Source organism: Anguilla rostrata, unplaced genomic scaffold, assembly GCF_018555375.3.
Source record: "Anguilla rostrata isolate EN2019 unplaced genomic scaffold, ASM1855537v3 scaf1020, whole genome shotgun sequence".
In the NCBI taxonomy this organism is placed as follows: domain Eukaryota; kingdom Metazoa; phylum Chordata; class Actinopteri; order Anguilliformes; family Anguillidae; genus Anguilla; species Anguilla rostrata.
This window is the reverse complement of record NW_026986369.1, coordinates 1-27,893: the sequence shown is the minus strand read 5'-3', so window position 1 is coordinate 27,893 and position 27,893 is coordinate 1. Positions and strand designations below refer to the sequence as shown.

Below are 27,893 nucleotides of genomic sequence, written 5' to 3'. Positions count from 1 at the left end.
TGAATTCGAGCTGCAGTAAGAGGATGAGTTTAACTGGAAGCTCTTTCTCCATGTGCTGTGAGTTAGAGCTGCAGTAAGAAGAAGAGTTTAACTGGATGCTCTGTCTCCATGTGCTATGAATTTGAGCTGCAGTAAGAGGATGAGTTTAACTGGAAGCTCTGTCTCCATGTGCTGTGAATTCGAGCTGCAGTAAGAGGATGAGTTTCACTGGAGGCTCTGTCTCCATGTGCTGTGAGTTAGAGCTGCAGTAAGAGGATGATTTTAACTAGAAGCTCTGTCTCCATGTTTTGTTCACAGGGTCCAGGTAGAAAGAGCAGGGTCACCTGTACCCAGCTGTGTGTCTATGAAGAGTGAAGAGTCAATGGGGCAACCAATTCACTTCAGCAGCGGGTTCACAGGGGATCCAAGGTAATTAAACAGGTTCAAACTGGCACTACTGTTTAATCACAGTTATATCTCACTGTCACCTTGCTGGTGTACGTGTGTGTCAGACCTGGGTCAAATATAAATAAGTAGTTGTATTTGTATTCGAAAATGTAGTTAAATACATATCAAGTATTTGCAAATACATTTACACATGGGATTCTTTGTTTTTTATTGATTGAAATTATTTTTATGGAAAAACAAATATTTTCTCAAATAGTATTTAAAAAATACATTCCTTTCAATAAATTCCTCCCCGGTGAAACCAAATACCTTTTCAAATAGCATTTAGAGCCTTTTAAAAATACATTGACATACAAATTCAATTGAATATTTTTTTGACATATTTCTGTGATAGACAACGGAAATGACCGAGCCAGCAACAATGTAGGCTTCATGCTGAAGGGGGTATCCCTGAGTTCTTTGTGCAATCTTTGTGAGTGGCCCTCGATGTGATGTCAGTCAGGTATAATATTGAGGGAACTCCAGGGGAACTACTAGGGGCTAGGGGTTGAATTTGGATTTTGGGCAAGGGTAGCTTATGCTGGTCATTTTAAACAACCCATGTGCTGACTTTAACAGACAGCAGCCTAAATGCCTGTACATGTGTTTGCATGGGGGGGATGGCAAACTCAGACTTCTTGATAAGCTACTTGCCAGGCCATTTCTACCCATGCAATTTTTTTAAGGTTAGTGGCCTTTTACTGTATTTCCTTTTTTTTCTGTTGTCTGAGTGTTCAACAACAATATTTAGAATTCCATCTACTACATTTTGTAAGGTTAGACACTGATAAAATAGAATTCAGCCGTGCATATTCACGACCAAGTAACAATGGAAATCGGCACAATTGGACCGGGGTCGTCAGCAGCCACTTGATGCGTTCTCATCAAAATACTGTCCTCTAATTAGACAAAATGCTCAACTTTCAGAGCTTATAGGTTCTCACATATACAGTGCTTTTCCAGTCTTTCTTCAGCTTGTTACAATTGCACATGTTGCACCACTGGATTCATGTTGTGAAAGTATTTCCTAATTAATCTATTAAATCAAACACTTTGTATTTGAAAATTCATCATTTTAAATGTTTTTTTTTAGACATAGTTGAATGTAATTGCAAGTACATGCAAATGCTCCTTAAATGTATTTTTGGATACATTTTGTAATTTAAATACTCAGTATTTGTAAATGCTGTATTTCAAATTTCTAAAAAAAAGTGTTCAAAAGTAATTGAAATACTTTAAATATGTATCTGACCCAGGTCTGGTGTGTGTATTTTATCATAATGAGGTGTATTTTGTCATCTTCAGGTGTGCAGTTCATTAGAGCTGTAGTAAGAGGATGAGTTTAACTGCAGAAAGAGGATGAGTTTAACTGGAAGCTCTGTCTCCATGTGCTGTGAGTTAGAGCTGCAATAACAGGATGAGTTTTACTGGAAGCTCTGTCTCCATATGCTGAGGGTTAGAGCTGTAGTAAGAGGATGAGTTTAACTGGAAGCTCTGTCTCTATGTGCTGTGAGTTAGAGCTGCAGTAAGAGGATAAGTTTAACTGGAAGCTCTGTCTCCATGTGCTGTGAGTTAGAGCTGCAGTAAGAAGAACAGTTTAACTGGAAGCTCTGTCTACGTGTATTTTGAGTTAGAGCTGCAGTGAGAGGATGAGTTTATCTGGAAGCTCTATCTCTATGTGCTGTGAGTTAGAGCTGCAGTAAGAGGATGAGTTTAACTGGAATCTCTGTTTCCATGTGCTGTGAATTCGAGCTGCAGTAAGACGATGAGTTTAACTGGAAGCTCTGTCTCCATGTAATATGAGTTAGAGCTACATTAAGTAGATGAGTTTAACTGGATGCTCTGTCTCCTTGTGCTGTGAGTTATAGCTATAGTAATAGGTGAGTTTAACTGGATGCTCTGTCTCCATATTTTGTTCACAGGGTCCAGCAGTCACTGAAGTCCAGCTCTTTTGAAGAGAAGAGTTCAGATAAATTATCTTCCCCAAAAAAGGTATGAGATCTTTTTTAATTGGTTATATTTTTTCTTTGTGCAGTGAATCCATTTGAGTATATATAATGCCTATATAATATAGTGCAAGGTTAATGTTTACAAGTGCATTGCCCTTAATATTAATAACATATTGCACCTTTTTTATATTATTCATGACCATCCAAAGTGGAATATCATATGAACACAATAAACCAGCTTTTTTCTTAAACGTTTAATTTTTTTTTTTTAAACGCTCTATTTTAATGATCTTAGCGTCTAGTCTAAAGCACATGGCACAGATATATTTAGGTTGTGTCCAAACCCACTTATACTCGTTTAACAGTGGATTATTTGAGCGCAATGTAAGGCACATGGTTCCAATGGCCATTTATATATGAAGCAGCTCTTCTGCCAGCTGATTCCTCCTCGCCCGTGCTGCTGGGGTATCTCGGTTCATTAATATGCATCAGCACATACAGTTCACCATCACGCCTTCTAAAGTCCTATAATGTGTCCTAATTTATGTCTGAGGCATACATGATTTTGGCAACGTTATGCAACACACAACACGCCACAAAGAATATTCAGGCCTTCTGGGGGCTGTATTGTAAAGTTCCACCTGACTTATGCTAACATCTGAAGTGTATTTTCAGCATTCCAAACGTCCTCTCTATTGGGCTACAGTGCATGTTTTTGTGAGTTTTTGACTGAATGACTATTCACACACACTGTTATATTATCTTCAGCCATGTCTTTAACGGATAGCCATTGTCCCCTAACAGCCACCCCTCCAGGAGTGGGATTCCCCCAGAAGACGGCAGGTATGACTGCGTGTATGAGTTGGCCAATATAAAGGAGTCATGTTTTAATCCAGGACAATCTGCAAATACATGTGTAACCATACATGTCACATCACAAAATGTCAATGTTATGGTTCATGTGTATTATGACCTATTCATTGTCATGTGCTCATTTATTATTGTGATGCAGCACACCTCTTCATGTGTTTATTTCACACTGATACAGCATACCTCTTCGTGTGTTTATTTCACACTGATACAGCATACCTCTTCATGTGTTTATTTCACACTGATACAGCACACCTCTTGATATGTTTATTCCACACTGATACAGCACACCTCTTCATCTGTTTATTTCAGTCTCTCCTGCGCAATCTGAAGAAGCTGAAGAAGGATGAGTTGAAACAGTTTCAGAGCCATCTGAGTCAGAATTGCCCAGAATGCTTTAAAATTCTGTCTGAAGATCCTTCTGTACTTGATAAGTTTATGAAGATCAATAAATTATTTGAGAGTCATCAAATTGCTGATTACCCAGAATGCATTCAGAGAGAACAGGAAGATTCTGAGGCTGTGTACACAGTTGAGAAGATGGTGGAGACCTGTGGCAGTGAGAGGTCTCTGAAGATCACACTCCACATCCTGAGGAACATGAAGCGGAAGGATCTTGCCGACTCACTGGAGAGAGATGAGCAGCTCAGTAAGAGTTTTCCCTCACTGCTACTGTGTGTCCATTAGAATTCTGAACTGAGTTTAGATAGCAAATCTAACAATGATTTATAGCATCTACACATTCATAATAGTGTTTTACATTAACAATATTACATATATAAAATGCCACAAATAACATGTATACAAAGGCATTTACATTTATTAAAATATTGCCTCAAGCAGTGATTACGGGGACAAGTAAATGAACAAGATTAAATGTCCTTAAGGGGGTTTTAAATCTTTTGCTCAAAAACCAGTAGCTAGACCACTGTCCCATCAGACAGACTGCCCTGAGTTTGTATCCAGGAATCAAACTCAGCAGTCAGTATAAAAGTATTAGATTATAAGGACTTCCGGGTGTCTCATGCTGTAAAGAAGCTCGTTCCAAAAGCAAAAGCATGACCCTGCAACGGGGTGTTCAAGTCCTACTTGTGTGCCTGCAGATGTGCAAACCACATTATCCTATCCTATTTATTAATTATCAGTTAATTCGCCAAATTCATTGATAGGTCAGTCTACAGAAAACTGGTGGAATCAACCAACAAGTCAAAACAAGGTCTATATTAGGTTTTAATATTAGCTAATTGAATTTACTACAAAGCAGTCAAATAGATTAATGCGTTGAAATCATACATTCTTTATTGAATGCAGGCTCACTACTTCTAAATTACAAAACAGAAGACATACAACAAAACATTAAACGATTGATTATGAAATACCAGAAAAGAGAGAGAGAGAGACGGATAAGCCAGAACTTGCCAAAGTGTTACCCACTTCCATCGATATATTTTTGTGTTTTCTCTGAAACTGAGACTTTGAATAAACGAAATAAAATAGCTACATGACAACTGAGTGAAATACATCCGATTTATGTGTGTGCGGTTCCAGCAAACCACCAAAGCTGCGCGTTCTCTGTGGAGAGGAGAGTGACGGTGCATATTGAACTTTGCATTTCTTTAACTACTTTTTCTGTTTTGCGTTTTGTCATGCACATTTTAGCACTTTTCTCAGTGTTCCTGTAATATGCCTCGATTCATTTTCCCTTAGCCTATATAACAAAACCACTAAAATTTAGAAATACAAATGTTAAAATTGATTCAGTTGTGTACTTTACTTCAAGAAAATAGTTCTGCAGTGTACGGTTTTGTAAGCGGTAGTACGCAGTAAAACAACAAGGCCTTACTAGAGTTAAAACATTACAGGTTGTTGGCTAATGACACACCCAGCACTGGCTCATGTGACTCTAAAATATCTGACCTGCCCCCCCAACACGTGTTTCAAGCAACTTTCAATATAGCAAGGGATGTTGTGTCTCCCCAACACAGACTGCCCCCAGGTCATGTGCAGGAGCTTGTCTTTACAAAATAAAACTTGTGGAAGTCTGAATAAAGCATAATGGCTGAAGATGTATTACACCCCTGGAAGCTTTTTGGGTTTTTCTTTTCATTACCTAAGCTTATGCAAATCAGAAATACAGCTAAAGAGGAAAGAAAAAATATTACAAACACAAACAAAAAATAACAACATTTCAGCCTAACATTATGTCGTTTTTTAAAATTTCATTAGGGGTTCATTGAATACAGTAGTTAATAATTAAGATGAGAAACATTTTTTAATGATAAAAAACATTTTTTCAGTTTAATTGACTTCACTGTCCCTTAGGTAGGGGTGGTGGGGTTCATGCTGTTTCGGGGTGACTGGCCATCTTTAGAGGAACGCTTAGCTTTGTGGCTTTGAGATATCATTTGTACGCTGTTTGGGAAAAATAAAGTCCCAGCTAATAGTGGTCTGGTATCGGGTCCCATACTTTAGGATAGTGGTCAGCGTAGTCGCCATTCAAGTATTTTTATGGATCCGATCCCTAACTCTCTTGTCATATTGTAAGTCTGCAATATAAAACCTGTGTAAGACCCTGGTCAATCCCGTTTTGGCGATTTTTACATATCACATATACAACATATACATTGTTAACTTGCCAGAAAATAACAGCAGTTTTCTTTAATATGATTCCAAAAATTAGCTTCCCTCTTCCGTGTAGCTAGTCACTCTTGTTGGAGGGATAGCTACACATCATCAGACACTGGCAGTAGGTTTGGAAGGTGCGTTCTCCTTTTCACCATAATGAAAAAAAAACCCATTTGTGTTCATTCAATTAAAAATGATTATAGCGAGAGTGACAGTGACACTGATGCTCGTGCAGCAAGAAATTCAATTTCAAGGATGGAATGTATGTAATACTGTGTGAGGGGTGTGTTACACACTGTGATACAGGCGTGTATTACTGTGTGAGGTGTGTAACATACTGATAGAAGCATTTAACACTATGATACTGTATGTGTAAAATACTGTGAACAGAGTGCATTCATATTTTTATTGATTGTTTCTTCTTAAAATCTGTTAATTGAAAGGGAAATTTGAATCTTATTTTAAACAGTTATTTATCATATTTCCTCTTTTCAGATGAACCCATAAAAAGAGCCCAGCAGGAACTGAAAACTCATCTGAAGAAGCAGTTTGAATGCATATTTGAAGGTTTAGCTAAGCAGGCCAACCAAACCCTTTTGAATGATATCTATACAGAGCTCTACATCACAGAGGGGGGAAGTGGGGGGGTTAATAATGAACACGAGGTCAGACAGATTGAGACAGCATCCAAGAGACAAACCACACAGGAGACTGCAATCCTCTGCAATGACATCTTTAAGCCTTTACCTGGACAAGAGAAACCCAGAACTGTGCTTACAAAGGGCATCGCTGGCATTGGGAAAACCGTCTCTGTGCAGAGGTTCATTCTGGACTGGGCAGAAGGAAAAGCCAATCAGGACATTGATTTCATCTTCACTCTTCCTTTCCGAGATCTGAATTTGAAGAAGGAAAGAGCATTCAGTCTGATGCAACTTCTGCATCACTATTTTCCACAACTGAAAGAGATAAAAAGTATTGAAGGTGATCAAGTCAAAGTTGTGTTTATCTTTGATGGTTTGGATGAGTGTCGACTTCCTCTTCATTTCCAAAGCAATAAGTTCTGCTGTGATATAACAGAATCATCATCAGTGGATGTGCTGCTGACCAACCTCATTAAGGGGAATCTGCTTCCCAATGCTCTCCTCTCGATCACCTCCCGACCAGCAGCAGCCAATCAGATCCCTCCTGAGTGTGTCCACCAGGTGACAGAGGTGCGAGGGTTCAATGACCCACAGAAGGAGGAGTACTTCAGGAAGAGAATCAGAGACCAGAACCTGGCCAGCAGTATTATCTCACACATAAAGTCATCCAGGAGTCTCTATGTCATGTGTCACATACCAATCTTCTGCTGGATTTCTGCTACTGTTCTGGAGACAATGTGGGGTAAAGCAGAGAGTGGAGATCTGCCCAAAACGCTGACTGAAATGTACACACACTTCCTGCTCATTCAGACTAATGTGAAGAATCAGAAGTATCATGGCACTGATGAGGCAGACCCAAAGAAGTCGTCAGCATCAGATACAGAAATCATCCTGAAACTGGGGAAGCTGGCTTTTCGACAGCTGGAAAAGGGCAATCTGATATTCTATGAAGAGGACCTGAGAGAGAGTAGCATTGATGTTAGTGAAGCTTCAGTGTACTCTGGGGTGTGCACAGAGATCTTTAAAGAGGAGTGTGGGTTGTATCAGGAGAAGGTCTACTGCTTTGTGCATCTGAGCGTTCAGGAGTATCTGGCTGCCTTGTTTGTGTTTCATTCATGTGTAAATGAGAACAGAAATGTACTCAGAGCAGAAAAATCAAAACCTCAGAGTGACAGAGTGCAGCTGTCTGAGTTACACAGGAGTGCAGTGGATCAGGCCTTAGAGAGTAAGAATGGACATCTGGACCTTTTCCTCCAATTCCTTCTTGGTCTCTCTCTGGACTCCATTCAGATGCTCTTAGGAGGATTACTGACACAAACAGGAAGTAGATCAACTGTACCAGACCTACAGACACAGACAGAAAGCAGATCACAGAGCATTGAAAAAACAGTCCAGTACATTAAGAAGATGATCAAAAAGGAGTCTTCAGCAGAGAGGACCATCAATCTGTTCCACTGTCTCAATGAACTGAATGTCAACTCTCTTGTGCAGGAAATCCAGAATTCCCTCAGATCAGGAAATCTCTCTGATAAAAAGCTGGTACCAGACCAATGTTCAGCTCTGGCCTTTGTATTACTGATGTCAGAGGAGATCCTGGATGAGTTTGACTTGGAGACCTACAACACATCAGCAGCAGGTCATCAGAGACTGGTACCTGTAGTCAGGAACTGCAGGAAGTCCATGTGAGTATTATGTCATTAATAATGTAGATGATTGACCACATCTTTTCACACTTTCAATTTCTAGTAAGAATAAAGTGCAATAAAGGCAAGTGAAAATTTGGTTTAAAAAAAAAGATTTCTGAATCAAGATGTTTTAACTAGTGCCCTCATTTGATGTTTTATATCCAGAACATAAGACGCATCAAATGCAAAACCTCATCACTTATCATATATTTAATTTAATTTACTATTACTATTTACTCATTTAATACATTTACTAATTATTTGGAAAGATAGCAATTGTGAAATAAATAAGGAGTTTATTGATATCAGAGTAATCTGATGGATCAACCTTTGTCAGAACATACAATTCAAGCAGATTAAAATGAAGAGATGCTGTATTAAGTTACAGTATTAAGAAAAGGGGCCCTATTTTGGTGACAGCACAGGCACAAACACACCTGGAATTGCATGTGTCATATTTTTCACTTTCACCAGGGTTATTAGATTTATGGTCTGTGGTCAATCTGGTTGTGTCAACATGGGTTTGTTGGTGCAATCGGGGATGTGCCAGTAGAAACATTCGGCACTGTGTGAGTTTGGTGTTGAATAATGCGTTTGCAGTCAAACCAACCCATACCAGATTTTAACTGCTATTTTGGCATTATAACTGTGCCACAAATGTGAATCCATAAACACATAACAAAGATACAAGAAATATTTTGTTTATTTCAGTTGAACTATTTTAAAGGAAAGTTGTATTCCGTTATGCAGTCCAATGCCAGCTATTTGGGCAGTGGAGTTAATTGTGTAAGCTACTTGAATGAGACAGGTGGGAGACCGGCTTTACACCCCTCAGATTGGGATGGCAGGTATGCCATCCTGCCAAGTTACGCCTTATACATCACCGAGAGTTTGGCACTTTTCAGGGTTCCCCACAGAAATAACCACAACAGCCACAGACACTCAGCCCTTAAAAACATTAAATTCTGTATATTCTGACCCCATTTCAACAGACAAATTTCATAAACAACTTCACATGTCCACACAATAAAGCCCCAAACTAAGGGGATTTTGCATTTTCTTCTTCTTCTTTTTCTTCTTCTTCTTCTTCTTCTCATTCTTATTTTTCCTGCCGCCTATCCCACTAACAACATGTCTCCCCATTGGACATTTTACCGACACCAGCCACATCTTCACCTACACAACCCAATCAAAAACTTGCATACACACGGAAAATACCCATACCTTTTTACACTGAAACATTTCCATTTTAAACAACTAGCCTGCCTGTGGCCTAGTGGGCAAGGTTACAGTGTTGGGAACACGGGGTAGTAGGTTCAAGCCCAGCTAGGAACATGTTTCTTTAACCTGTTTTTACCCTCACTAATAATTGTCTACTACATCTCAATTGTTCCTTTGCACCATATATACCCGCCGTTCACCGAACGTATACACTGCATTATGACGTACCGTCTGCACGTTCAGTTATTAACCGGCTACAATATTGCAAAGCCATATGGATTCAACAGGAGCTCTTCTGTGCTTACTGGCCTGTGTTCTTCTTTAAAATCACGGACAGGTTTGCTAATGATATTTCACGCATTGCATAGCTATGTCACGGTGCTGCCCTAACAAAGTCACAGACTGGTAAACCTTCGGTTGAAGAATTGAATCCCGCCTCGCCCTCAGGCAGATCATTTCCTCTTTTACACTAACGTTTTCTTACGCTTTCATATTTGCTTTACCAAAACTCACTCACGGCCACCCATATGCATTTCATGACGGCAAATGTATTCCTTTTATTAAAAAAGTTACACCACTTCACCACTGTGCTATTTCTACTAACTATATTTCTTCACTTGGCTACCGTACAAAACCTTCTTATCAGCAAAAGCCACGTTTCTAAATTCATGTTACCTCGCCCTGTCCTCTATCTAGCCATATACAAACAATTACTACGTATGTACGTTCTGCAACTCCCATTAAAACATTACATTTAAAATCATGACTCACTCATAAGTATAAATACTAGTACTGAACATGAGAAAAACACATCAGTGCAATAGAGTACACGTTACTTAACCTTCCACTTCAACAACTAATGTTCTATACAGACTGTTATATATACCATTCGATAAGGAAACTAAGCTCGCTCATGGTCACTTCATTTACTTCGCACTATAGTCTGTGATCATGTCAGCCTTCACCTACATGCCCATTCTGCTAAAAACATATTGTTTCAACTACGCAATTTCATAATTTCTCATAATTTATCTCACACTGTTGTTATTTTATCATATGCTGAGACGTATGCGTCTGCTCCTATTCTCCACTATCAAGTTTTCCGGTTCTAGCTTAGCAAAACAGCGAAGAGGATTCCTACCTGCAGATAAGCCTATCAAAATGCCTTATAAACCTTACAAACACTAAAAGTTCATCTCCACGAAATAACAGACAATGGAGCAGGACAGCAGGGTACACAAGTTGTGACCTAGGGAGCTCTAATTCTACGGGCTTGCTGATTCTTTTGTCAATCAAGGCTCGTTGGATGGCCGTCAAATCCGTGAGTGCATACACTGGCCATATTTCACCTGGGTTTCTCATGCATTTACGCTTACACTGCCGCACCCTTTGTCACAGCCACTGTTTTACATATATAGCAAACCGAAACTTGAAAGAATTTAGGAAATATTGGGTAGCATTGCTTTGGAATACATCTTATTTAATTTTGGTGAGATAGCCTATATTGTTTTTAGTACTGTAACTTGGTGTCATTTGGATATCAATACTTTTAATGGCAGGCCTGGATTTTGGCAGTCTGAATGAATGAGTTATAGATGGTGTATGTCTTGTATGTGTGAGTAACTTGGAATTTTTGTATGTTGAAAACATGTTTTTTATGAGTAGTGTTTACAATGAGCCCAGAACGCACTGGAAACTTGCTTTTAATCATGTGTTTGGCTGGGCTGGGTCAATGATTGAGTGGTCCTGTGGAATGTTGAAAATGCATTTTAGAATGTTGGATGGACTGGGTGGTACATCACTGTACAGCCCTCAGAATGTCAGTGCATTCTTCGTGGTGTGCTGTGTTCTACACTACATAGCCATATGCCGTGGATATGACATAGACCTCACAGAGGACACATTACAGGTCTTTCATACGGAGAGAAGCAGAGTCGCATGTGACAATCACTACAAAGATTACAGAGCAGGGACTGGTTGCCTGTGGAGCCGTTTCACTAATGAGTGTACATTCATCTTATCAAGTGCATGTCTGAAATGAATGACACTTAGTTGAAGTAAATAATTTTTTTGTTTATTTTAAATAGTGGTATGAAATAAAAATGGACAGCAAAGAAACAAAAAAGCTATAGTAAATCCAGACAAAATGCTTCATTCCTGTCCTCTGGCGCACAAGCGCGATGCCTGCCTAGCTGAAACAGTAGCGGCAGCAGCAGGATAGAGAGGCTGACTGGAGGCTGTCTCTGCCAGCTGCCTCCTGCTCCTGGCCAGTCTGGGAATATTCTCCCTGCGGAACTGTTCATGGGAATGGAACCTTTTATTACATCTTTTAAAACTGGCATATGAACAGGAAATGCACTGTTTTTGTTTAAATATTAACAAAATAATGAATCTAAACTATTCAGTTTCATCTTCGTTGGTTTGTAGAGCTCCTCATAATGGTAATTGTTCATAATGTTGGGCAGAGAAAATTATCCCCTTAGAATAACCAGCACGGCGAGGTATATCCATGTAAGAAATAGGATTTATTTCTGCAGAAAGAGTCTGGAACCTACACACAACAAGTTGGATAAGCCTGAACTGGAGAAAGCAGGGGCAGTCCCTGCTTTATTAGCAAAAAGTGGTTAACAATAACATACATAATTCTGATTGGTACATAGTTAATACATATGCATATTGTAAGATTTAACAAAGTAAATGGCTGTGTCTAGTCATATAGCATGAATACTGAATAAGCACACGGTGACCTCTTAGTCTTCAGTGTTACATAAACAAGCTTTATATCAGATATAATAGTTTGGTCTTTATCGATCGGTTGCTTTCAGAGTCCTGGGCAGCATGGTGTCATAGCTGGTTCCTCCCTGGCAGGATGACAGGGGGAGGATAAGTAGGAAAGCCAAGCTCTCCAGAGCTTACATAAGAGACAGAGTTAAAGAAAACCAGACACTCACATACATACATACAATATTTTTAACTTCTTGTCCTTAGGAGGTTCGGTGCCTGGAGACGGAGGGGCCCTGCTGCAAGGCCTAGGAATTTAGTGTTGTACAGACTTCTAGTTATGCTAGAGAAAACTCTCCTCCCTTCAGTAGAGATGATCACAACACGCTTGCTCTTCAGCCATGGTGACATTAGCATATGGCTGTGTTTCCTAAAGGGAAATAAATGGGGTGATCTGATTGGCAATAATGAAACCAAACCCAACCACACACAGAACCATTTATTCTTATTGAACCTCTTTTATAACTGTGCCGCAGTTGCACTAGTGCCTGGAGTCAAGAAATTACTGAAATACCCAAATTCACCAGCGCCTTGCATTGCTGCTAGTGTTTGACAGTTGTGCCTTGACTGAGAAAATAGGGCCCAATTAAACATCTAATTTAATAACACAGGCTCAACTGGAACAGTCCTGGAAATTAAGTAAAAGATAATCATGAAAGAAATGAATGAAAGACATTAGTATGTACATTATTATTTTGCATCTTTCCTGTTGGTGGTAGCTGTGCCAAGCATTCAACATCTTTGCAAGTTAACTCACTGTCCACTTTGAAAGGTGACAGCTGCACTTCTGGGATGGGATGGGAGGGTTAAGCCCAGAGAAAAGATAATAGAAAAGGTAGATGAGCCCTTTTCCCCAATTCAGAGAACTTACAGTATAAGAAAAGGGGACATACTGCAAAATACTGCAGCTGGAGAGTGTAGCACAGAGATATTCCTCAGAGCATCATCAACCTTAAAATCCTCAATTTCACTCGTCATCGCTGAACACTGTCATTGGCACATTTCCCATATTAGATACCTGCTTCATGTATACCTAATATAATAATACTATAATATATTAACTCTTCTTTGCAGACTGAACAACTGTAAACTCACACGGAAGTGCTGTAATATTGTGGCCTCAGCTCTCCAGTCATCAAACTCACCCCTGAGAGATCTGGACCTCAGCTACAATAACCTGGGAGATTCAGCAATGAAGCTGCTCTGTGCTGGACTGATGAGTCAAAACTGTAAACTGCAGAGACTGGGGTGAGTAGTGCTGTGTACTGTGTGATCTTAACTAAATAGAATTTGTGATTATGGTTCTATTCAGTGAAATATTAAAAAGCTCTTTCTCTCAGTTTCCTCCTCTGTCCACAAGTATTCTTTCTTTGCCCATACATACCTTACTCCTCTATCACAACAAGCAAATCAAAGCAGGATAAAACCTTTTGAGGGTTGCCAGGTGTGTGGTTCCTGAGCAGAATGTTAGATTTCAGTGGAGTCTGTAGTATCAGGTCACAGGTGATGACTGGATGCTGAATGTCTGATTGACATGGTAAAAGATTGACCACCTGCATAGTAAAATGTTTCAGGTCTGTCAAACATTGCAGTCTACATCCATCTCCATTATTATTATTTTTTTCATCACTCTCAAGATATTTACCATCTTTGTGTATGTTTAAAAAAATACAGTACCATGCTTTCCATCCTTACATCTCTTTTTATTCTCAATTCATAATTGCATTGCATTATTAAAAGATATAATACTTGTGTGTGAGTGTGTAAGGCTGGGAGTGGAACTCGTCTTATGTATGTATGTACATATGCAATTATACATAAGCAATATCAACATGAAATAAAAAAAGTTCACAAAAATGTATATATTGGCCTACTAATAGAGATGAAAAACGTCTTTTTCTCTTATATATAGTTATATTTGTATCAATATGTTGAGGCTCTCATGTGTTTTAACTGTCCCTTGACTTTCTCCATGCAAAACTTGTAGTTAGTGGTTGCAATCATAGTCAAACAATCAAGATGCACATCTGTAAGTCTACTTCTATCTTTTCTTTTGACAATGCTCATTATAGAAAATGTTGCCTCACATGAGTAAGTGCTCACAAAAAAGTTCATTACCTTCTGCACACAGAGCTTTAAATGTGGATAATCTGAGGCTGGGACCATGCTCCAGAAATGAGCAACGCCTGATCTGAGCTCAGTTTTCAGTACATCGTTGACCTGCAGCTCAAGAATATCACTCTGTATTACAGCAAGGTCTGGACAAAGGTTTTTCAGAGCAGGTGTAAGGCTTGACAATGGCACATTAAAAGGTTTCTCAATGAAATTGAAAAGCTCCCTATAACCCATAACATCTTGAAATCTCCTTTCAAATTCATTTCTTATTTCCTCCCATATGCCTGCAAATTCATCATAGTCAAAATGTTGCAGTAGATCAGGGTTAGCAGTTGTGCAGGCTCTTAGATTGGGAAAGTGAAGAAATTCTGTCAGGTATGAAGAGAGTGGTGATCTTGTGCTGGAAAGCAGTGACTGCTCTTAGCATGTTACCTGGGTGCTTCCCTTTTCCTTGGAGTTGGAGGTTAAGGGAATTCAGCTGGGATGTGATGTCAGTGAGGAGTGTCAGCTGTAATATCCAGTCCTCAAGCTTTGGCTCAGCCCTCCCCTTGCTTGCAAGAAAATCAGGGATGTGAGGAAGTTGAGTACAGAATCGTTCAAGCACCCGGCCACGCAATAGCCATCTCACTTCGTTGCGCATCACCAGATCCCTGTACTCTGCCTCGTATTCCTCCAGAAGTGCACGGAATTCCCAGTGATTAAATGCCCTCGCCTCGATAAAGTTGATGACTCGCACAACGAGCTGCATCACATTCTTTAGCTCTTGGTTTTTAAGTTTTGAAATTATTATTACTATTATTATTATTATGCATGGTACATTATCTCTGCTGAGGTCAAAAAGCATTGTTTAACATTTTCAGCATCTGTGAAAGCCTTTTTATGCCTAGCTAAAATCCATACGATCTCCTAAGTGCCCTCGGTCGATTTCTCGGCAACAGAGACTGATCTCGCCATCATTTTTTGCTGCTCAGTCAGAGTCTGTGTCAACTGTTTAATTTTATTTGTCCACAGGTTGCTACCTGGCGGGTACAACATGTTGTACTTGGCGTGAAAAGCACTAAAGTGGCGTTCAAGTTTATACCATTTACAATTGGCACTAGTCTTCTGGCAAATTAGGCAGAATTGAGTGGATTTGTATTGCACAAAGAAAAACTCATCAGTCCACGTATCCTGAAATTTTCGGTGTTCGTCCTGAATTGACCGCACCTTTTTCTTTGCTGGTGCAGCATCGGTGTCTTGGGCTTCTCGGCCAAACTGATCTGCATTTTCCCTCATTCTTTCCTCACGTTGCTCTTTCTCCTCTGGCCTGTTTCTAACTCCGTCACCTCCGTTCTGCTTTTATCTAATCATAAATCTGTCCATTTTGAGTGGGCAGAGGCCGAGACAATATTTGATATAACCTTATATCAAACGGCATTATGGAATATCAAATTTAGGCGTACGTGCTAAACTCGCAAAACCATTTGCAAATGCAAAGCTACACACATAGGCTATACGACTACCCATGATCCCTCACTGTTACGTAGCCTACGTTCTTTGACGTATCTTCAGTATGCTGTCATCTGCTGGAAAATTCATTTAAATGTGCTAAAACAGGACATACATGGAACATATAAAAGTAAGTTATAGGTATATTCTTATTGTTATCAGTGAATCTATATGAGCCACAAAACAAAGTCTCACGAGCCGCGTAATGAGTAACAATGTGCTACAAGAATAAGGTAGAAGGGTACAAGTGATAAGTGATCCTAGATTGGGAGTGCCCTGCAGAGAGTGCCCTGGGAGTGGTGGCAGTGTAGCACAGTGGGTAAGGAACTGGGCTTGTAACCGAAAGGTCGCACGTTCGATTCCTGGGTAGGACACTGCCATTGTACCAAGGTACTTAACCTGAATTGCTTCAGTACATATCCAGCTGTATAAATGGATACAATGTAAAATGCTATGTGTAAGTCAAACTGGATAAGATCGTCTGCTAAATGCCTGTAATGTAATGAGTAGTGATAGTTAGTCCAGGTACAGACTGAAGAGATGCGTTTTCAGACTACGGCAGAAGATGGGCAATGACTGAGTGGTTCGTAGAGGAACAGGGAGTTCATTCCAATACTGGAGAGCTAGTGTGGAGAAGATCTGTGGTAGGGAGATCCATTCACCCAGAGAGAGTGCAAGTCACCCTGCTGCTGCAGACTGGAGTGGTCAAGCTGCCGTGTAGGATTGAATTGTGTCCTATAGGTAGACGGGAGCTGTTCTTTTGGCTGCAGTGCAGGCAAGGGTCAGGACATGAACCTGATCCTGGCGGCGATCGGTAGCCAGTGGAGTGACCTCAGCAGGGGAGTGATGTGAGAGAACATAGGAAGGTTGAAGATAAACAGCATTCTGAATCATTTATAGTGGCTGTATGGCATGAGCTGCTGAGCTTGCAAGGAGGGAGTTGCAGTAATCAAGACGGGAGGTCACCATAGCCTGGACAAGTAGCTGGGTGGAGTGCAGAGTCAGGTATGGCCAAATCATCCTGATGTTATACAGGAGAAATCTGCAGGACTATGATGTTGCCTTGACGTGCTCCTTGCTGGTCATCCAGGACCACCCCCAGGCTCTTTGCGGAGTGAGAGGCAGTCACTGTGGTGCCGCCAGCAGTGATTAAATCTCCCGCAGTAGAGAGGTCTTGTGATGGATGAACAGCAGCTCAATGTTTTTGAGGCTGAGCTTCACGTGATGGCTGGCTAACCAAGTTGAGATGTCAGCCAGGTTGGAAGATATGCTCTCATTAACTGTAATGGATTAGGGAGGGAAAGAGAAGAGTTGTGTATCATCAGCATAGCAGTGATAATGAAGCCGTGTGAATTCATGACTGAACCAAGAGATTTGGTGTTAATGGAGAACAGCAGAGGCCCCAGTACAGATCCCTGTGGGCCTCCTGTGAAAAGGGGATGAGGTGCAGAGACAGACCCCATCCAGGTGATCTGGTAGGACCTATCTGATAGGAAAGATAGGAAGCAAACCAAGACAGGGAAGTTCCAGAAATTTCTATGTCAGCCAAGGTGGAGATAAGTAGTTTGTGGTCAACCATGTCGAATGCTTCAGACAGTTCTAGTAGGATCAGGCAGTGGCAAGTGCCTCCGTCACAGCCAGGAGGGCAGTCTCTGTTGAGTGCTCGGATCAAAAGCCAGACTGGTAAAGGTCAAACAGGTTAACCAGCATTTATTACAGTAAAGAGGACAAAGTTATTACATGAAGGGCAAAGTTATTAGATTAGCTATTTTTATTATATTAAGTGTTGTTACACTTGTTCATGTGACTCTGTTTTGTTTGCTTTTTACCTTAAATAAGATATAGCCCTGCATTCAAATGTGAAATCAATCCGTTTCTGTCAGGACTACTGTCATCAAAGTAGATCTTTATTGACAATAAAGGTAATACAGTTATGTTTGGCGGTATGACTCTGTTCTGGAGCTCTCCCACCAAACACGCAGCCCGCATGAATAAGGCTGGGAGGCCAGCAGCCAAACCCCCCTAGAGGGGTACACACAGAACAGATCCAGCAGCAATGCAATTGACACATAAGGATGGAGCTGGGGTGGTGGAGGGGATTTACAAAGCAACGTGCAGCAGCTTGCATGCAGGAGGAGCAGCCGAATGAGTAGAGGGAGGCTGTTTAAGTAGACCGCCCTGTTAAGTGAATGTACTGTGATAGGCGAACATCACTCAGCTGAGCCATCAGCTGATTCAGCCGGAGCGCTTGACTCTCGTGGCCTGCCAGAACTACGCGATGCTCCATCCTGTCAGGACTACTGTCATCAAAGTAGATCTTTATTGACAATAAAGGCAATACAGTTATGTTTGGCGGTATGGCTCTGTTCTGGAGCTCTCCCGCCAACCACGCAGCCCGCATGAATAAGGCCGGGAGGCCAGCAGCCAAACCCCAAAACAACCATATGCCAACATGCTATTAATAAGTGTCTCCGGCTGATGTGTTGACTATGTGTACGACCACCTGGAGGAAGCCCTTCATCCAGTCAGCTTGAGGCTGTCTATTTTTTACATGGATCAGTGGTTATATGTACCAACAGCATGCTGGACGTTCCCCTGAGGCCAATAGTTAGATTAATTATTAATTAATAAACCAGAGGAACATACTATGTGTGATATGATATTAGGCTATGTGTACCGACAGCTTGTCAGTATTTCCCCTTGAGCGCCGAGATTTACACTAAACCGGGGGAAATATACTACCGACTGCATCAGGGTAAATGAATCCTCACTCATTGCATAAGTCTACCGGAAGAGCCACTAGTAGCAGCAGCAGGAGCACCGGTAGCAGTAACGGCAGCAGCGTAGGAGCCTTAGCAGCAGCAGCAGCAGTATGAGCAGTGAAGCACATGTTCAACAATGATGTGTACGCCACCTGGGAGAAGCCCTTCGTCCAGTCAGCTCGATGCTGTCTAGCGTTATGCGGATCAGTAGTTATGTGTACCAACAGCATGTTGGACATTCCCCTGAGGCCAATAGTTAGATTAATTATTAATTAATAAATCAGGGGAACATACTATGTGAGATGTAATATTAGTACCAACAGCTGGTCGGTATTTCCCCTTGAGCGCTGAGATTTAAACTAAACCGGAGGAAATATACTACCGACTACATCAGTGTAAATGAATCCTCACTCATTGCCATCCATACAAGCATGCATGGATAAGACCGGGAGGGGGAAGCAGCAAAAACCCCCAAAACAACCATATGCTGACATGTTGTTAGTAGTTAGTCTCCGGCTGAAGTGATGACTATGTGAAATGCCATTTGACTACCGGAAGAGCCCTTCATCCGGTCAGCTCTAGGCCATTCTAACATTGTGGGTCAGTGGCTATGTGTACCAAGCTTTTTTGGCCTTTCCCCTGAAGCAAGAGTAAAATTAAACCAGGGGAACATACTATTTGTAATGTTGAAGGCTATGCCTATGTGTATGGCCCTGGCTTCAATCAATCAAATTTATTTGTATAGCGTATTTTACGGCAGTCGTCGTCAAAATGCGCTTACCGACAACCCTGGCCTGAACCCCCACAGGAGCAAGCCTAAGGCTACAGTGGCAAGGAAAACTCCCTGTGGCAGATAGGAAGGAACCTCGGAAGGAACCAGGCTCAAGGGGGGAACCCATCCTCCTCTGATCGGCTCAGGGTGTTGATTGTGACAAGCATGTCAGTCAGTGGCTTAGCTACCTCGTAAGCCCAAGGCCATTCAAACTAATCACCAAATATTATTAGGCTATGTGTACCAACAGCTTGTTGGTATTTCCCCCCAGCACCAAGATTTAAACTAATTAGAGGGAAATATACTACTCATATCAGTGTAATGAATCCTCGTTGAAAATGCATTTTAGAATTTTGGATGGACTGGGTGGTACATCACTGTACAGCCCTCAGAAAGTCAGTGCATTCTTTGTGGTGTGCTGTGTTCTACACTACATAGCCATATGCCATGGATGTGACATAGACCTCACAGAGGACACATTACAGGACTTTCATACAGAGAGAAGCAGAGTCGCATTGTGACGATCGCTACAGAGATTACAGAGCACAGAGTGCACGAGAGAGCAGGGACTGGTTGCCTGTGGAGCCGGTTCACTAGTGAGTGTTCATTCATCTTATCAAGTGCATGTCTGGAATGAATGACAGTTGAAGTAGATAATTTTTTTTGTTTATTTTAAATAGTGGTATGAAACAAAAATTGACAGCAAAGAAGCAAACAAAATCTATAGTAAATTCAAACTGAATACATAAATTCAAATAAGATTCTTTCCTGTCCTCTGGTGCACAAGCTCGATGCCTGCCTAGCTGAAACAGTAGCAGCAGCAGCAAGATGGAGAGGCCAACTGGAGGCTGTCTCTGCCAGCTGCCTCCTGCTCCTGGCCAGTCTGGGAATATTCTCCCTGTGGAACTGTTCATGGGAACAGAACCGTTTATTATGCCTCTTAGCACAGGCATATGAACAGATTAATAAAAATACACTGTTTTTGTTTAAATATTAACAAAATAATGAATCTAAACTATTCAGTTTCATCTTCATTGATTTGTAGAGGTCCTCAAAATGGGTGTAATTGTTTATAACTGTAGTTTATATCTATAGTTGGGCAGAGAACATTCTCCCCTTAGAATAACCAGCATGATGAGATATATCCATGTAAGAAATAGGATATATTTCCGCAGAAAGAATCCGGAACCTACACACAACAAGATGGATAAGCCTGAACTGAAGAAAGCAGGGGTGGTCCCTTCATAAGCGAGAAGTGTTTTAACAATAACATACACAATTCTGATTGGTACGTGGTTAATACATATGCATATCGTAAGATTTAACAAAATAAATGGCTGTGTCTAGTCATATAGCATGAATACTGAATGAGCACACGGTGACATCTTTGTCTTAAGCATTACACAAACAAGCTTTAAATCATAAATAATTAAATCTGAAATAATAGTTTGGTTTTTATCGATCGGAGTCCTGGGCAGCATGGCATCATAGCCGGTTTCTCCCTGGCAGGATGGCAGGGGGGAGGATAAGGAGGAAGGCCAAGCTCACCAGTTTGGACTTCTAGAAATCCATTAAAGACAGAGAGAAAGAAAACACAGACACACACACATACATGCAATATTTCTAACTGCTTGTTGTCCTTGGGAGGTCTGGTGCCTGGAGACGGAGGGGACCTGCTGCAAGGCCTAGGAATTTAGTGTTGTACAGACTTCTAGTTTATTATTTATTTATTATCCTTTATTTAACCAGGAAGGTCCCATTAAGATACAATATCTCTTCTGCCAGGGAGTCCTGGTCAAGATGGCAGCAGGAAAATAAAAGTTTCATATTAAAAACATACCAAAGAAAATAAAATAAAAATATATAATAATAAAAAAACAGACATACAAGGATCAGGAGCTAAATGGCACTTGTTGCTAAAAGCAATAACATTGTTCAGTAAAAACAGATTTTAACATATTTTTATACATGTCAAGAGAGGGTAAGGATTTCAGATTAAGAATGCCTTGTAACTCATTCCAGACATGCGGGGCATGAAAGGAAAAGGCTGATTTACCCAGTTCTGTTCGAATACTTGGGACCTTGAGGAGAATTTTCTCTGAGGATCTAGTGTTATAGCTACTGGAGTAATATTTCAGTAAGCCGGATATGTACTGCGGTAGTTTACCCAGTAAAGCTTTAAAAATAAAAATTAACATATGGGTTTTTCTCCTTGAATACAATGAAGTCCATTGAACCATTTCATATACGTTACAATGGTGCGTATGTACACTTGCACAGGTTACAAACCGCAGGGCAGCATGATAGACTACATCCAGTTTTTTCAACATGTTGAAAAGAGATGAAGATGCATGCATATAAATTTCATCACCATAGTCTAATACTGACAAAAAAGTACTTTGAACCAATCTTTTTCTAGCGGTAAAAGGAAAACATTTTTTTTAAACGAAAATAAAAACCTAACTTTGGTCGAAGTTTTTTTAGAAGGCTATCAATATGGACGCTAAAGGTCATCTTGTCATCAATCCAGATGCCAAGTTATTTGTAAGAGCTAACCCTCTCTAGCTGAGTACCATCTAGTGTTAGAACTGTACAGTCAGTGGGTGATGAACGGGAACGTGAAAAAATCATAAATTTAGTCTTTTTAGAATTTAAAACCAATTTTAAATTAACAAGTGACATCTGCAATAAATTAAAAGCAGTCTGTAGGGAATCCATTGCCACTTTTAAAGATGACGCTATAGTATAAATAATTGTGTCATCTGCATAAAGGTGTACCTTTGCTGGATTTAACCCTACCCAAAGATCATTTATATAAATAGAAAATAAAATCGGTCCCAAAATAGATCCTTGCGGAACACCTGCCTTTACAGTTAGAGGTACAGAATTATAACTGTCAATAGACACACACTGAGTTCTCCCTGTCAGATAATTTGAGAACCAACTTAGCACAGGGTTACTAAATCCTATACAATTGAGTCTTTGCAGGAGAAGACCATAATCCACTGAGTCAAATGCTCTGGATAGATCAATAAAAAGTGCAGCACATGATTTTGTATCATCCAGAGCAGTAATAATATCATTTGTAACTGATATGGCTGCAGTTATAGTGCTATGCCCTTGTCTAAAACCTGACTGAGTTTGACTTAAAATTTTATTATCAGACAAAAAATGTTTTAGCTGTTCGTTTAGTAGGGATTCAAATACTTTAGCTATAACGGATAGTCTGGAAATAGGGCGATAATTATCCAGAACAGAGGGATCTCCTCCTTTTAATAAAGGAAGGACAAATGCTGACTTCCAGGAGCTGGGGATCAAACCGCTGGTTAGACTAAGATTAAAAATGGAGGCAATGGGTCCCGCAATCAGATGTGCTGCTATTTAAAAAAAATAAGCCTCAATTTGGTCAGGACCAGCAGACTTTTTACAATCAAGACTCAATAGAGCTTTATAAACTTAAGTGGGAGAAATAGGGGAAAAATTTAAACTATTTCCCAGGCAACTTAGGGTGGTGGCTACACTGTCTTTACCATCTACAGGGAGATTTGAGAGAGTGGCTAAGCCTGCATTGATAAAATGCTTATTAAATGCATCTGCTATGTTATGTGTACCCTTTATTTCATTTTGATTTACCTTTAAAAGATCAGGAAGAGTAGAGGGTGTCATAGACCCTGATGAAGATTTAATCAACTTCCAAAATTTACTTGGATCATTAAGGTTTTCATTTATTAAATGAAGGTAGTAATCACTTTTTGTATTTTTTTAAATCAATTTTGTGCATTTGTTTCTTAATGCCCTATACTGAACCCAGTCACTGGCATCATTACTTTTTTAGCCTTGGCCCATGCCTTATCTCTCTCTCTAATAGAAGATGAGATGGTTTCATTAAACCATGGGTTGTCTTTACCACTAACTCTAAATCTTCTCAGAGGTGCATGCTTATTAATTAGGGCCAAAAAGGTTGTTTTAAAATAATTCCACGCCAAGTCAACGTCCGCCATTACACAAACAAGGTCCAAGTCGCTATTATAGCTACAAAGGCTTGTTCATTGAGATGTTCATAATTTCTTTTAAAAATAAAACGGGGCTTAGTCTTGGGTAGTTTGCAGTTTCTAACACAGGCAATTGTACAGTGATCACTGACATCATTACTGAATATTCCAACTGCAGAGTATTTATGTGGATAATTTGTGAGAATAACATCAAGCAATGTAGACTTATCCATGTTTTTGGAGTTTAACCGAGTTGGAGAGTTAATTAGTTGCGATAGATTTAGAGTGTCGCAAATGTCCTTAAGTGAACTTGGAGGTCGTCGAGAGCCAGTCCCAATTTAAATCTCCCAATAAAACATACTCCTTGTCAGAAAACGTATGAAGGAAGTCTGAAAGCAGTTCTACAGCTTCATGTGACGCCGATGGTGGGCGATAGCATCCTACTACTGTAAGATCAGCACCATTAGGAAGATGTAACTTAATTACAGACAGTTCGAAGCACTGTGGCTTACTGATCGATTCGACACAGGAGCAGTTTAACGTTACTTTTACATAGATCGCTACTCCCCCTCCTTTGTTAGCGCGATCTGTCCTGTAGATATTATATCCATCAATGTGTATCATATTGTTCGAAATCAAGGGTTTCAGCCACGTTTCTGACAAAACTATAATGTCACAGTCAGTCAGCTTTGCCCAGAGACGAATTGCGTCTATTTTGTTTAATAAACTGCGAACATTTAGGTGAATGAAACGTAATCCATTGCAGTTTTTAAGATCATCATTTTCAAGCTGTGTCAGTTCAGGACCTGGATTGGAGTGGATGTTACCTGATAGAAGAAGTAGGAAAATCATCCAGCCTTCTTTGCTGGAACAGTTCTCCTACTGTGTCTGTGCACAACCGATGAGGCAAACCGGGCCGAGATCACGGTCCCTATCCGGCGCTGTGCGTGCCGCAGGTACACGTCATCACACTCAAACAAACCAGCGAGACACCCCGCTGTGATCCAATGGTTTGTTGTAAATGGAGCAACATCCGAATGGGGCATGGTTACAGTGCATGAGGAGGTAATCCACAGTGAAACATCCGATCCACCGTCATCCATTGTCCTATTCACCACTGGAGATGATAGTGCAAGGCTACTCAACAGGTAGAGCAGCCCGGCTGGCCACATTGTTGAAGTGGGTTAAGTCAGTTTTGATTAATATTGTATTGTTTAACAGGCTATCAACTGCCGGTTTCTAGTAGCACTGATCAAACCGCGATTAAAATCAATTTTTAAGACATAAGCTAAACCGAAAACAAAAAAGAAAACATAAAAGACGCTAAGAAGAGGACAACGTTAAAACACCTGTGCCGCCATCTTGAGTTATGCTAGAGAAAACTCTCCTCCCTTCAGTAGAGATGATCACAACATGCTTGCTCTTCAGCCATGGTAGCATTAGCATTTGGCTGTGTTTCCTAAAGGGAAATAAATGGGGTGATCTGATTGGCAATAATGAAACCAAACCCAACCACACCCACAGAACCATTTATTCTTATTGAGCCTCTTTTATAACGGCCACAGTTAAGCTAGTGCCTGGAGTCAAAAAATTACTGAAATACCCAAATTCGCCAGCGCCTTGCAGTTGTGCCTTGACTGAGAGAATAGGGTCCAATTAAACATAAAATTTTATAACACAGGCTCAACTACACAAACAAAAAACAAAAAAAATTAGACAGTCCTGGAAATTAAGTAAAAGATAATCATGAAAGAAACGAATGAAAGACAAAACAAAACCACAGCTTGTCTCTCCCACATTAAAACTGATCAAAGCCAAAGACGCACAGCTGAGAAGAAAGACAAAGCTGAGACACAAGACCAAAGGCTCATGTTCGCTTAACAAGACAACACTTCATAGCCTGTATTCAATCAACATTTGTCCTTAACTTGGACTAGTAAATGCACTTCATACCTTTTCTTCACAAACTCAGTTTGGTGAATTAATTCAAGTTATTGTTGTAACTGCCAAACTGTTTGTGAAGAAAAAACATTCCTTGCTTTTAATTATAAGTTTTAATTATAAGAACAAATGTTTGAATCCCTGCCATGTGTTTGAAAGAGGGGGGTTCCCCTTCTCTTCCTGGTCTATGCATAATTAATTACTGATTAGAAGAGAACAAAGGAGAGACATATCTACACCCCTTTTTATATTTTACTTTTAAGCCACTTGATAGGATAACACTTCTTTTCAATGTTATGATTAAAATTATGTTAAGTTTGGTTTGGGAGGGATATGTTTGGTTATGAATTAAATGTTTGTGTTTCTATGTTGGGTGATTAGGGCAGGCAGTAAATGTACCATCTTTAAAGGCCAGTAGTACCACCCTGGTCTCTGCTTTATTCTCTTATAGTCTGACCCAGAATCTCCAGCATAGTGCCTGTAGATAGAGTGCAAATAGGAAGGTAGAGGAATCTTAGGATATAATGGGTGCCAGAGTGAGGTCTTCTCAGGGAACTGTTCAATTAGCACCTAACCCCAGCGCCTGTTCTTGAGTTAATTCTGAGGCTTGTCTCAGGCTAAAGCCTCACCTGTTCAGGGATTCTGAAGTTTCCTAGAGCCCAGAACAGGCTGAATGTTGTCTTATTGGGCACTGCCATCAAATATATCACAATCACAACAAAATAAACTCAAAGGTATCATTAACAGGTGTTCCTGTTTCTCTGCCTGTCATATGTAATACCAGAAGACCGGACACACAGCTGGTTATATGTGAACAGATCGCTTCCTTGTCTTTCTGCTTCTAAAGTGAATCTACTATTAACTGTATTTTAGATTGCAATGCTGTGGGTAGTTTGTCATAGAAAACCAAAACTAAAGAAACAAACTCACTGTCCTCTCGGGAAGATGTGCATTATTATTTTGCATCTTTCCTGTTGGTGGTAGCTGTGCCAAGCATTCAACAGTTTTGCAAGTTAACTCACTGTCCACTTTGAAAGGTGACAGCTGCACTTCTGGGATGGGATGGGAGGGTTAAGCCCAGAGAAAAGATCACAGAACAGGTAGATGGGCTCTTTGCCCCAATTCAGAGAACTTACAAAATAAGAAAAGGGGCCATTTGGGTCAGAATTACATCTGTAGAACTGTCAGAGTTCACTCCAGCAGGATGTTTAATTTTCAGATCCAAAATACTGCAGCTGGAGAGTGTAGCACAGACATCTTCCTCAGAGCATCATCAACCTTAAAATCCTCAATTTCACTCTTCATCGCTGAACACTATCATTGGCACATTTCCCATATTAGATACATGCTTCATGTATACCTAATATAATAATACTATAATATATGAACTCTTCTTTGCAGACTGAACAGCTGTAACCTCACAGAGAAGTCCTGTGATAGTCTGGCCTCATCTCTCCAGTCATCAAACTCACCCCTGAGAGATCTGGACCTCAGCTACAATAACCTGAGAGATTCAGGAGTGGAGCTGCTCTGTGCTGGACTGATGAGTCCAAACTGTAAACTACAGAGACTGGGGTGAGTAGTGCTGTGTATTGTGTGATCTTAACTAAATAGTATGGTTCTATTCAGTGAAATATTAAAACCCTCTTTCTCTCTGTTTACTCCTCTGTCCACCAGCATTCTTTCTTTGCCCATATATACCCTACTCTTCGATCACAACAAGCAAATAAAAGCAGGATAAAACCTTTTGAGAGTTGCCAGGTGTGTGGTTCCTGAGCAGAATGTAAGGTTTCAGTGGAGTCTGTAGTATCAGGTCACAGGTGATGACTGGATGCTGAGTGTCTGATTGACAGGGTAAAAGATTGACCGCCTGTATAGTAAAATGTTTCAGGTCTGTCACACATTGCAGTCTACATCCATCTCCATTATTCACTACCTGCTATGAACTCTAATGAAATCTAAACATTTACCCCACTCTCTTTCACACACTGACTTTTTGATGAAGGTGAGTTTTACTCCTTCATCACACACCTGTGTGTGCTGCAGGATTGTGGTGTTTCTGAAAGGATTGTGAATAAAATGGTATTTTATTCTGCTGGTAAAGCCGGGCATTAACTATTGGCCGGTAGGGTATGTGTGTACATCTTGGTGGGAGAGTGTCCATCTGAACAACATGTGAGCTGCTGTTCAGATGCAGCGTTACATCGTTTAGTTTAGTCACTTTTCTGTGGTTCCAGTCCCAAGTCATAGCCTGGATATTATAACTTTGTAAGCAGTCATGCTGTGTGGAATAGTCTGATGCAGAAACCAATATTATGGCTCTAGCTCCTATCATCTAAAGAATAACTGCATTTACAGGAGTATTTCTTAGATAAGTATTCTAATAATCTTCAAATGCCCCCACTTATTACATTTTTTGTGCAGTTTATATTACTCCACAAGGGCTACCAAACATGTTGATAAGGGGTTTTAAAAGAAAAAAATGACCTAATACATCAGGATTTTATTTTCATTATTATTATCATTGTTACAAAAATAATTAAATGTAACACAATAATTAACCTATTATATTATTCTTAATATAAGTGTGCGGGCGGGCGGGCGGGCGGGCGGGCGGGCGGGCGG

At 40.3% G+C, this 27,893-nt stretch overlaps 1 protein-coding gene across 6 annotated transcripts in view; it reads left to right on the top strand.

Moving 5' to 3' along the window:
* The window catches only part of LOC135247006 (NACHT, LRR and PYD domains-containing protein 3-like), a 31,683-nt gene extending 3,861 nt beyond the window's left edge, over positions 1-27,822 (top strand). The window contains exons 4-10 of one of the 6 annotated variants that reach the window (XM_064320291.1): positions 298-408; positions 2,349-2,418; positions 3,180-3,218; positions 3,558-3,894; positions 6,366-8,193; positions 13,273-13,446; positions 26,670-27,820. In XM_064320291.1, coding sequence (XP_064176361.1) covers positions 298-408; positions 2,349-2,418; positions 3,180-3,218; positions 3,558-3,894; positions 6,366-8,193; positions 13,273-13,446; positions 26,670-26,847 — 2,737 coding nt within the window. In that variant the 3' untranslated portion in view covers positions 26,848-27,820. Of the gene's footprint in view, positions 1-297; positions 409-2,348; positions 2,419-3,179; positions 3,219-3,557; positions 3,895-6,365; positions 8,194-13,272; positions 13,447-26,669 lie in introns of all 6 variants that reach the window. The other 5 variants (XM_064320293.1, XM_064320292.1, XM_064320295.1 and 2 more) reach the window with 5 other exon arrangements.
* The last annotated feature ends 71 nt before the right edge of the window (positions 27,823-27,893 follow it).